The sequence below is a fragment of the Urocampus carinirostris genome, chromosome 2, assembly GCF_059441175.1.
Source record: "Urocampus carinirostris isolate Australia breed hairy pipefish chromosome 2, RoL_Ucar_1.0, whole genome shotgun sequence".
Lineage (NCBI taxonomy): Eukaryota > Metazoa > Chordata > Actinopteri > Syngnathiformes > Syngnathidae > Urocampus > Urocampus carinirostris.
The window spans coordinates 38,510,089-38,522,470 of record NC_142350.1 but is presented as its reverse complement, the minus strand read 5'-3'; the positions used below and the strand labels follow the sequence as shown (position 1 = coordinate 38,522,470).

The window sequence follows — 12,382 nt, the reverse complement described above, 5'->3', positions numbered from 1 at the left end:
ACATATTGTGTGTATCGGCTAACAACGGACCGTCTTCTGTGTTCTGTGTTGCCGTGTTTCTTCGAAGTAGTACTTCAATGGAATTCTGAAATAAATGAATAACAGTCCTATGACATGAAGCACTCCATCTTATGGACGGAGATTGATGACCATATCCAGGTTGATATAGGAACTCTTGTAGCAGGACTAAAAAAAAGTTGAGAAACATAAGTTCTTATTTAACAAGTCACCCTGCTGACAAAAGTCACAGTATTGCTAAGGATTAAAAACAATTGCAAAATAAAAAAAAACAAATAAACCAATAAATTTAAAGGAAAATTAACCTCTCTTGAAGCATATTTAGTTAACTAAAGCATTTTTACTAGGATATTGGAAAGAGGAGGGGGAAAGGATGACTGGTTAGCACGTCTGTATCACAGTTGAGAGGTCTTGGGTTAAAATCCAGCTACCAATCTTCCTATTTAGGGATTGCAGTTGACCATTTTTTCAAGAACAGACTTCTTTGCATGATAAAAAAAGACCCAACATTTGTTTATAATGTTGAAAAATGGAAATGCAGCATGTGACAGGACATTTTGCATATAATTCATATTTGCCTGCATTCCACCGATTGAAGCAGGACACACTTTTTATTCCTCCCCGTGTTCGAGTCGACATGCGAGAGAGGGTGGGTAAAAAGAGCGCTCAAGTGTACAGTTTTTGTTTTTCATTACCGGAAAGTAAAAAAGGGTGCTTTCAAAATGTCTGACAATCATTTATATACCAAAGGGGCAAAACATGGCGGGCTATGACAAAAACGAAACAAGTCAGTGGAAAATTCCCCAAAACTCAGCTTCACACCAGTTTTCATCCTTTGTCCGGACTAAATATATGGATAATCATTACCCCTAAATGATTAACTAGGTTAAAATAATGATGTTTTGATTAATTTTACAAAAAGGATATAACTTGAAAACTCACACAAATATGACTATATGACTACATTATCAGTGTCATCCAACTAAAATGGTCAAAACATGTGCATAAAGTGTATATGACCAAATGTATTTTTTGGAGGCGTGAATGCCCTTCTTTTAGGGCGGCATTAGCTCAGGGGTAGGCACCATTGTTGCTCAAATTATATTTCCTTTCATAGATTCATTTTAGGGTCGTTACAGGCTACATGAAATGACTAGCTTTAAAAAAATGGTTTCCTTGTAAAATATACAGTATTTTTTTTTAACCATCTGCTGTTTCTCCCTGCTTATATACTGTATTTGTGATCCAAGCCCACTGTGTTGCTGAACTGTTTTATTTCCCAATTGAGCACTTGATATGATTTACTGATTGAATTATAAAGTTGATTTGATAGTCTGTTTGAAATACCCTTTAAAACCACCCTAAAGGTGTTGTTGCGTCTTTACGTTTTGGGTGCTTTGGATCTTGGGTCATACAAGTTGGAAAGGCCTTATGTTCTTTAATGACTTGAATGTGAGTCCTAAAAAAATCAAAATCTTTTGGCAGAGCTTAAGCTTGCACATTTCAAATAGAAAAGCTGCCAATGCAACCTCCAATCAAACGCAAAATGTTCACGATTTCACGGCATCAGAGTGCAACCTATTAAACAGGGCGATAAAAACTGGAGTGCTCCATGTAGTGTCGTAAGGAGCAGCACCAATGTTGTTCTTTGACCTACTGCTATTTTTCTCCTCAGTTACTGCTGCTTTCACTTATATAAATGTAACCATATTACTTTGATGTCTCTATTCCAGCTGTCAAATTTGGAATGAGTGATTATTTTCGGTTTGCCAGAACAGATGTTGGAAATTTTACAAAAGTAGCATATTTGTTAGGTCTCTGTGGACTCCTGAAGGTAGTACCAGAACCAGTCCCATTGTTTTGCCCCTTTTTATATATGCAGGCTTCTTAATGTGCTGCTCTGTGCTCTACCTGAAAATTGAAAGTAGATCATTTCTTCTTGGGTTAATATCCTAGTGCATGTGCAGTCTTTCAGATTTAATGCACCTTATTATTTTGTTTACAAAAAAAAAAATCTAATTTCCCTTCGAGCATATGGGGTAATTCAGTAGATGTACAGGTCTAAATTGTGTTTTGTTATCTTCTCATCCTTCTTGTGCCCGCTTTGAGACTGGGAGGTCGCTGGTTCGCGCCTCGGCCGAGACATACCTAATTGGTATAATGGCGGCGCCCTCTGGCTGCGGCTGCATCGACTCGCTACAACGGGTCAGGTGTATCGACATTTCGTTCTGTGTACATTGTTACAAAGAATGACAATACAAAGGAAATTATTATTATATTATTATTCTTCTAGAGCTTTCAATCACTTGATTTGGCACTCTTAGGTCAGCTGTTATAGTTGCACCGATGTACAAGCAAAACATAGGCATAGAATAGAATAGAATAGAATAGAATAGAATAGAACAAAACAGAATTGAATTAAATTGAATAGTTCTCTCTACTCTGTTTTTTTTTTAATTTCGTTATGCTGAGGTTTTGAGTTTTTTCCTTGCCCTCATGTAGGTTTTGGATCAGGGTATGGTGTAATCGTAGTCCGTAATAGTCTTTGGTCTGTGCAGCCCTTTGAGACTTCTTGTGATTAAAGGCTATACATACAAATTACTTGACTTTACTTGACTCTTCATTGTCATTGATACCGACATCGTGAACATTGTTTGCCACAAGATGAGACTTGCTACTCTTGGATAAACAAGATAAACATATAATCAAGACTTATAAGAGAAAATAGGGTATACATTTTTCATATTTTATTTTACTGACTAGTAATTAATAGTCATAAGAAGTTACAAGGAGATATAACTGTCTTACTGTGTAGGTACAAACTGCGAAACATCATTATTATAATGCTTTACTTCCCATTGACAGATATTCACATATTATCTTTGTGAAACATGATGCTATTTGATGTAAAAGTATTAACATTTTTGCCATGAGAGGTATCTGTGCCTCGCAATATAAACAAAAAAAAAGAAATTCAGATGATGTTGTGTAAAGCTTGCTAAACACACAAATACACTTGATTACCATGTAACTTTCAATTAGAATTTACTCTAACACATCCATCTACGGTTAAACATTCAATATGTTAATGGTAACATAATCATAACCAAAAAGATAATGTGTTTGTAATACTTTAAAATGTACTTTCTCATCATGACCATAAAACATGTGCTTTTTACATTTTTTTAGCATCTTCTCAGCTACGACCACATGAAACTCAAGTTTTCTGTAACTCTTTTGTTTTAAAATGGAAATCCAAACCCTGTCTGGTCCTTGCGTTCAATGCTTTCCTTGCCTAACCTTATTATATTCCCATACAAAGTGTTTCCCTCAAGCATTCTTGTGAACTGTACGAACCTAGTTTAAATAAATCATTGAATAGGTAAAGACATTTATAGGTTTCAAAAGACAAAGGAAAGTTAAACCTAGTTTGGTGGAGCTGACAATGATCTAACAACTTTCTGGGTTCATCAGGCCTGTTGCTGTGATTTCTTTAGCAGTGCTTTTCTTGACTGTAATAATCTCTTTCGTGCTGAGTTATGTAAGACCGGCTGAATGGAAAGCTGTATTGGAAATCCACACCCCTCATCTTGACTGCCCGGGAATTCTATTTTACATCGTCTAGGTCCATCTTTGAAATTCCAAAACACCTGATTCCTGTTTTCTTCATCCTCAGGATGGGTGGCGGTCATTTTACACATTTGCCATTGTACTAGAAGATGTGCTGAAGGATTGATAGGACTGAATAAACAGTGTGTGTTATGACATAGCAACCTTGATTTTTTCTTTTCCATAATGGGATGATATGATAGCTGCAGAGTGGAAGACTTGCCTGATTGCAGTGGGTGGAATGAGTTCACGGCTTTAACTGGTGTAAAAGGGGCTGATTCAGCTAGTGTTGAGTGCTGGGATGGAAAAACCTCACAAGTGTGGGCACACCAGGAAGGGCTGAAGGCAGACGAGAAGAGACGAGTGCATTGTCTTTGGTGGCTTGGACTCTGGCAGGAGAGTGCGAATGATGACTTTCTGGAATGGCTTTGTTTCATGTCAAAGTGGTGAGAGGACAGTGCTCGTGATAAGTGAGTTATCTCAAGTTCTGCACAAGTGCTTTTGTGTTGAGGAAACACAAATTCGAGCCACATAACAGTGTGTGTTTGAAACAGTACGTAGTTCTCAGATGGGTAAGCAGAGTGTCTTATCTCACCCCCAAATTCAACCCAAGCACCCCCCAAAATTATATCATTTTGAAATCTGTTTTACTTAATGAAGGACAGGATAGGGATATGAAAAATGCTATGTATGCAGTGACACAAATCAAAATTACAAGCTGCATTCCCAATATAGCATCTGTTATCATGATGTGACTGTGTGGTTATTAAGTTATCATTATGTTATTACTAGCTTGTAATAAGACTTAATCTAAACCACAAAACAACAAAAACATCTTTCTCAAAAAAGGGCACTGCAAAATTACATATATAATGGAAAATTGTACCAGTAAAAGAGATATATTCAATAATCTTTAATACATCGCCATGTATGTAAAGCGACCGACTGACCATGTAAATGATATCTTATGCTAGTTAGAATAACCTAGATACAACCCTTATGAAACATATTCTAAACATATTTTCTTTCTGTTCTCCATTTTTAAAACCTAGAAAATCTGAATTACCTATTACTGGTTAGTTGAGTTCAGGACTGCCACATGATACCCTCGTGTACTCTGTGGGCTTCATAGTGCCCAAGGGTGATCGCTGGCCTAGTGACATCACCAACCTGGTTGAAATAAACTACATAACTTGTGAAATTTGGCCATTGTAAGTCAATACTTTGACCCCGTGTCCACCCTTACACCCTTCCAACTATAATATTGATGCTTGCATCCCAGGAGCTGGCCTGGCTTACAATTCTCGTGTGTTAATTTGGGAGAGGGCTCCCAAATGTCTAGATACACAAAATCATTCTTGTGTCATGGAATCTTTAAAATGTGGTTCAGGTAGTTTGTCAGAGATAATAAGAAATAATATGTCTTCAGTGAGCACGGCGGCGCAGTGGTTAGCGCTTGTGCGGCACAGTTCATGTCATGGGAACCTGTCGTGGGTTCAAATCCAGCTCCAGACTTCCTGTGCGGAGTTTGTATGTTCTCCCCGTGCTTGCGTGGGTTTCCTCCGGGCACTCCGGTTTCCTCCCACGTTCCAAAAACATGCATTTCAGGTGAATTGGCCGGTCCAAATTGTCCCTAGGTGTGAATGAGCGAATGAGTTGTCTGTCCCCGTGTGCCCTGCGATTGGCTGGCAACCAGTTCAGGGTGTCCCCTGCCCACTGCCCGGAGATGGCTGGGATGGGCTCCAGCCCCCCCCGCGACCCTAATGAGGATAAGCGGTACGGCTGATGAGATGAGATGAGATGTCTTCTGTGACGGTATGAGACATACTTACTTACTTACTTACTATTAAAATAATGAAAGGCTTACAGTATTTCAGTTTATTTACTGTATAATCATCCTTTTTTATTGCATTAAATAAAATTTATATGTTTATTATGGTATTCTAATTTCCTGTAAATTATAGTTAGATCTGACTCTGCAACTAAGTAATAGTAGGACCCAGATGCGTAACGTTTTCACACAAAGTTTATTATACGGGAATGGGGCAGTCATGCGCGTGAACAGAAACGCCAGTGATTCAGCTATTGCTGGGCGGAAGTAGTAAGACGGAAGTCCGGTGAGGAAAAACAGGAAGCCAGAGACTGAAGAGATCGATACCAGATACACGAGCAGATACCGGACAGGACGGGACAGGAGGGATAGATACCAGCAACTTGAGCTTATACCGGACAGACGGGATCGATACCGGACAGGATGGGTCAGACAGGATCGATACCAGATACTGGAGACTGGCGTCAGATATCAGACAGGGCGAGACAGACGGGATCGATACCGGATACTGGAGACTGGAGTCAGATATCAGACAGGATGAGACAGACGGGATCGATACTGGATACTGGCGAAATATATCGTACAGGATGAGACAGGCGGGATTAATACCGGATACCGGAGACTGTAGCAAGATATCAGACGGGACGAGACAGACGGGATCGATACCAGACACTGGAGACTGGAGTCAGATATCAAACAGGACGAGATAGACAGCATTGATAGCCAATATTGGAGACTGGAGTCAGATATCAGACAGGACGAGACAGACGGGATCGATACCAGACACAGGAGACTGGAGTCAGATATCAAACAGGACGAGGTAGACGGGATCGATACTGGACAGAATACACAAGCAGGATACCGGACAGAGTCAAAACTCACGTCTTGCAGGTGCAGAGGTTCACTGACGGACTGACAAAGAGCAGTGAGCTTAAATAGGAGGGGAGCCGATCAGGCAACGAGCCGCAGCTGGCGCCAAACGGTCGGGGTCCATTGAGGGCAATGGACAACCGTGACAAATAGAGTTTTTGTAATTTAAAGAAAAATATATTTTTTCAAAGAATTATTTCCTATTGTGTTTTGTTATAGTAACAGTTTTAAAGTAGCTTTTTTCATTTATCCAAGTGTTTGTTGAATTAGTGACTTTAAAAATTCAGTGTTAATTATTGTGACTAAAAATTAGTTTTTAGGATGCCTAATATTAGGACTAATAAGGGCAAAACATACCGGTTGTAAATTGATTTACCAAAGTTCAAATCGATTTGATTTAAGTTTGTTTATTCTATTTGATCCATCTATTTTAAAAGGGGGAAACAGACGCAGTTCCCATGAAGCTGCTCGACAGACACATTTGCCTGAAGGGAATAGTATAACTAGGATTTGATGATCTGAAATAATTGTGATAAATATACAAAAGAAACAGAACTCAGGAAGAGGGCAAATCGTTTTTCACAGCACTGTATTTACATGTTTTTTCATAACCAGGAAACCGATTTCAAACATACTATTGCTTGGATGTAAACGTACTGACTGGAGATATACCACTATGAGAATGTGACAATTTGCTTTTAAAGCCTAGAAGTACCTTTTTCTCCCAGCAAAACTCTATGTTTGGTAGAACCACCTAATAGAGTGGTGGAATTTTTAAATCATACTCAACATGATAAACTTGAATTACACCCTCGTAGTTTGTATAGTCACTGTTATTTTATCATGTAGTCCTTTCTGTTGTCATATACATTTTTGCTCCGATTTCCTTGGCCTAGAGTTTCTTCCATGCAGACTTACTTTCACATGCTCTGCATGCTGCCCCGTCAACCAGTGATGGGGTCCTAACCCCGCTCCTCACGTGCAGAGTCAAAGTGTAAGTTGCCATATTTCATCACAATTTACCAATCTGTGAGGGCAACTCCTGTGCATGGCACTCTTCGGGTCAAGCTAACAGTTTTAATTGGAGTCAGAACTTGGCTCTGTCAAGGTGTTTACTGTCTTCTATGTCAGTGCAGTGCAAGTGTGACTTGGATATATGCGCTGGGTCACTGTCATGCTAAAAGGTGAAATTCCTCATTACTTTGGGAAGAAATCCTTATTTTCAAAGCCATTTTTTATCTGTTCATGATTTCCTTTACTGTGACTTTTTAATTAGAGGAACACCCCCGGCACACACAAATAAAACAGATAGTACTTGTTTCCAAGGTTACCAGTAGCAGGAGAATGCTCCCAGTCTGACTCAGATACAGCACTTTCATTATCTGGTTGCCGTTGTTTTTTTTGTGTGTCAAGCGTCGTCGCGCTCTTCAGAGATGAGCTGGTCCTCGGCATTGATGGGCTGCAGTGTGTGACAATACTGATACCAGGTCCCAAATCACTACGGGGTACTTAGATCAAAATATATATTTATTTAGATTCATTGTGTGTAAATATTTTATTTTACTATTTCATTGGAAACAAAAGAGCAGTACATGTTAAAAAAGAGTGTAGACCATATTCTGTTTTCGCAACCAACATGTTTATCAATATATACATATAATAACTTTTAAGTATTCAGAGATTTTATATATTTTGTATGAATGTGTAGAAAAACAAAAGAATCCCACCTCTTCTTAACCACTAAATATGAAGGTTACGAAAGCGGTTGTAACAACAATCCACCTTTATTTAGGTTCAAAAGAGACCCCAAACCTTAAGTTTATGATATTTGACCTCTCACATCATTGTCCCAACGTAAGTCTTTGTTGTGTTAGCTCAACCCTATGTGGCTCTCTAATGATAAAGATTAAGGTAAAGCTTGAGGCTGAAAACTGGTGACTGGCTGTGTTTGGACACGGGTCAAAGAGTGGAGGGCATCTTGTTGATGGCGCTCACCATGTTTGGGGTCACAGTGTGAAACGGCTTCTCCAAAAGATTTGCAATAAGTTTTTGTGCCTGACTGCAGGTCAAGAGCAGTGCTGTTTCATGTCATCAGGTTGTTTTCTTTTCCCTCTCTATTCTCACCACGCTTACAGGAAAACCAGACGTGCCAGCTCATTGCTTTGTGGTCCTCCTTTCATCTAGAAAAATGAGGCGAGGCTTTTACCCTGTGAATAAATGAAGTATGGTTTGGCAATCAAATGATAAATGGGACTAAAGATTCAATGTCTGAGATGACTGCATTGTAGGGTTAGGCGACACTTGGGATTTTGGTCTTGTTCTGATCCAGGTAAATGCAGACTAGTATTGATTGATACTGATCATATAGTCATACTTGTCATTTCATGATTGTTAAATAATTTAGTTAGTTTATATAATGATAAACACAGAACAAAGATTATTTCATCTTTATGCAATTTTGTGGTGTTGTCACAGGGGCATACCACGTTACCACACAAATGACACCTGGTATTATCCTTTTCTGTAGTTGGAAAACAAGTCCCCACCGCACTGCACTCTGTTTGCCTGTTTTTCCATTTTTAGCTTCTTGTAGGGGTGGCAGATCATTTGGTTTTCTTTTCTATCTGTATTTATATTGATTTTACACCAAAAAAACGAAAACTTCTGTCTTTCGGGAGGGATTCAGTGTAAAGCCTCTGCTCCTCCGCTTTGAGAGGAGCCAGCTAAGGTGGCTAGGGCATCTGATAATGATGGTTCCTAGGTGTTCTGGACATGTCCCATCAGCACAAAGCCCAGGGGACTACCCAGGATCCGCTGAAGAGACTACGTCCTTAGGCTGCCCTGGAAACGCCTTGGGATCCTGTTGGATGAGCTGGAGGAAGTGGCTGGGGATAGGGGGAGGTCTGGGCCTTCCGGCTGAGGCTACTGCGGCTGCAGAAGAAAATGGATGGATGGATATTAGCAATACAACCTTATCTTTAGAAGCTCTTTTAGCTATTTTTTTCTATGAAGTGTAGACTATCAAGAATGACCTAATTTCACAAAACTATAGTATATGTGTAATATATTTGTCTCATTTATGGATTTGGGACAAAGCACTTTAAAGTTATGCTCATTCCCCTTGAATAAATCACACTGGTTCCCTTGAGTAGCGCTAATATTTATTCAACAAGCTGACAATAGATTTAACCCAGTAACTCAGTATGTCATGAATTCAACTTCACCTCAATGCAGGCCTTAACCTTCAAGTTTGCCAAGACTTCTGTTCTCTGAGAGTTTGTCTGGCTCTAAAGCAGCCCCCGTTGCTCTATTTTAATAGTGTTAAAGGTCATGAGTTCCATAGCAGATCCAAGTGCAAAGGGCCAGAAAATGAGTAGATGATGAAGGATGTGTTACCTGAAATGTTTTGGGTGTCGTTGTCTGACAGAGATCAAGGCATTTCCTCCTCTTTCGCTTGTCTGCTTGAATCATCTCATACAGTTGTTGTGCAACTGTCATATTGTGGGGACAAACTTTCCATATAATGTGACCTACCATTTCAAAATTAATCTTGTCCACCATTGTCACCAAAACATCTTAAACGTTTGTACGGCAGGAGTGGGCGGATCTTTTAAAATATCCATATGATTGATACTAAGCAAGTACTAAGATCGGATCGATAGTATTGTCCTTGGATATATACTTTACTCCTCCACCAATTTCCTAACTTCCTCAAAGCTCCACTTCTATATATAGACAGTGCAGCCATCTTCTGTCTAAACCAGCGCCCTTGGCAATTCCTTAAGTTTATGCCTAGGTGTGCGACTTATAGCCACTATTATATCAACTTTCCCCAACTGGCCTGCAGCTGCATCCTGCCTGTCGAGCGGAAAATAGAGCCAAATCTGGGTGCCAATCTCTACCAGAAGCTAAAACAGAGAGGAAAAAAAGCACAGCACAGTGTGGATTTTATTTCAACTACAGAAAAGGAAGATGCCACGTGTAGTTTGCGTCAAAGTTATCCGCTATTGCGGGAACACCACAAATTTAAATTCTCATTAGGAGTCATTATGTGACCAAATCCCCCAATTCCAACCCCTAATGCCGAGCTCCAAGCAGGGAGGCAATGGGTACCAACGTTGTAAGTCTTAGGTATGACCTGGCCGAGACGATCGGCAACCAAAAATGTAAAAATGTCGCTGTTGCTGAACAAAAATCTGTAAGTCCGTTGTCAAAATGGCAACAGAGCCAAAGAGAGACAGGCGACACTTTATTTGCATTACTTATTTTATTTTCAAAATATTGTGCAAGGAAAGGAACTTGAGCTCTGTATAAATGTTTGTATTTTTTTAACATAACTACTTATTTGGTGTGACTCGTTTGGCCTTTGTTCTGAAACAGTTGCAGTAGAAATATATCTATTGATTGTGTTTACTGTTAAAATTTGCAACACAATTATTTGATATAAATGAATCATTTCAGTGTCTATAAAGCTTGTGCTGTGTTTATCGTTATTATAAACTAGTTTAAGGGTCAATCATTTAATAACATTTGCAAGATAAAAGTTTCTGAATCTGATCAGTGTCGATCGATACTACCATGTATTTACTTAGATTTGATCGATACGAAGGTTCCCGCAATCGTTTTTGGTCAGAGCACTTTTTTGCTCCTATGTCTACCTGGGGTCCCCAAACTTTATTCTGTGAGGGCCAAATAACATTTCCCTTTTCTGATGAGGGGCTGGGTTCATTGTGTAATAGAAGAAGTCAGACAATTGTACGATCGCCTTAATGTAAAAATGTATTGTTTTCCAAAAAGGCACTATCAAACAACAATTGTGGGCTCTTCACAAAGCAAAAGTCAGAAAAAGAATAATAACAATATTAATGAAATAAATAATAACCAAATACCCCTCATAGATTATTCACCGAAAAAAAAGTCATCAAATAAATAGGAAGACTATTTGTTGGATTAATGATAACGAAATAAGACTCTGCGGGTTCTTCAGAAAAAAAAAGTCAATGGAACTTATACCTTCTGTTGCCCTGTGAACAGTCTTAACAGGTCCACGATCTGCTTAGTTGTCAGAGCGCTGGACCACCAATGGTATAAATGACTTGCGAAACTGATGTAGATTATCTCATTATCAGACTTTTTTTAGTCACAGTACCAAAGACAAATATTAATTACAGTGCCAAAAACGAATACTAGTTCTAGTTTCACATGTTAGAATGACAATAAATTTGTCACTTAGAATACAATAAAATGTTAGAATCAAATTGATGATGTGGTCACAAGTAAATTCCTTGTAGTGGTCCAATTTTGTAGGTTCAGCAATAGCATTCATCTTGCCAAAATGTCTCAAGTCTTCGATATAGTCCCACTTTAAAAGGTTCAAAATTAAGTAAGTTTAACCTCCAAGTGCAACCACCTCTAACTACCTCCAAGATAAAACAATGTATTTTAATGGTCATCAAAACATGATTTGATTACTTCTAAGTTTGTTTCATTAATTGCAATTGGAAAGGGTGGTGAGATTTTTTTTTTTTTTTTTTTAATGTACAAGCATATCAGCAATTCTTTTGATATTCTATGAATTCTGTGTTTCAGGGGTCTATTTATTACTATTCATGACCGTGGTCACATTGCATCACTACTACGGAACTGGCCAGAGAAAGACATAAAGGTAATGTAAACACTGGATTGGTGCCATTTTATAAATCAATAACGATCAATTTTAACTTGGCTGTCAGTAAAGAGTTAAAATTAATAGGTGAAACAGAATAAGCAGTATTTGAAAAACAATGGTTAGATCAATCTACTTTTTGAGAGTTCAAAATCCACATTTGTCAAAGTCATAATCCATTTCTTGAATAAACGCTAGAAGAATATAATTACCCCTAAATTAGGGCTTAAATGCGGAAGTCATCCGAAATTAGAACCTGTTTCTATCGAGCGTGTACATGTCAGTAAAAAATCTGTCCAACGTTGGATGAATAATGAAATTAGTAACTATTCCTGGTATGTCAAATATTCATCATTTTAACCACCTGCTCTCAGCTGTCAACAAAAGGG

At 38.7% G+C, this 12,382-nt stretch overlaps 1 protein-coding gene across 3 annotated transcripts in view; it reads left to right on the top strand.

Annotated features, from left to right (window-relative positions):
- Window positions 1-12,382, top strand: part of me1 (malic enzyme 1, NADP(+)-dependent, cytosolic) — an 89,884-nt gene that overhangs the window by 36,184 nt on the left and 41,318 nt on the right. For all 3 annotated transcript variants that reach the window (XM_088326454.1, XM_088326455.1, XM_088326457.1), the window contains one exon: window positions 11,918-11,993. In XM_088326454.1, coding sequence (XP_088182580.1) covers window positions 11,918-11,993 — 76 coding nt within the window. The remainder of the gene's footprint in view (window positions 1-11,917; window positions 11,994-12,382) is intronic.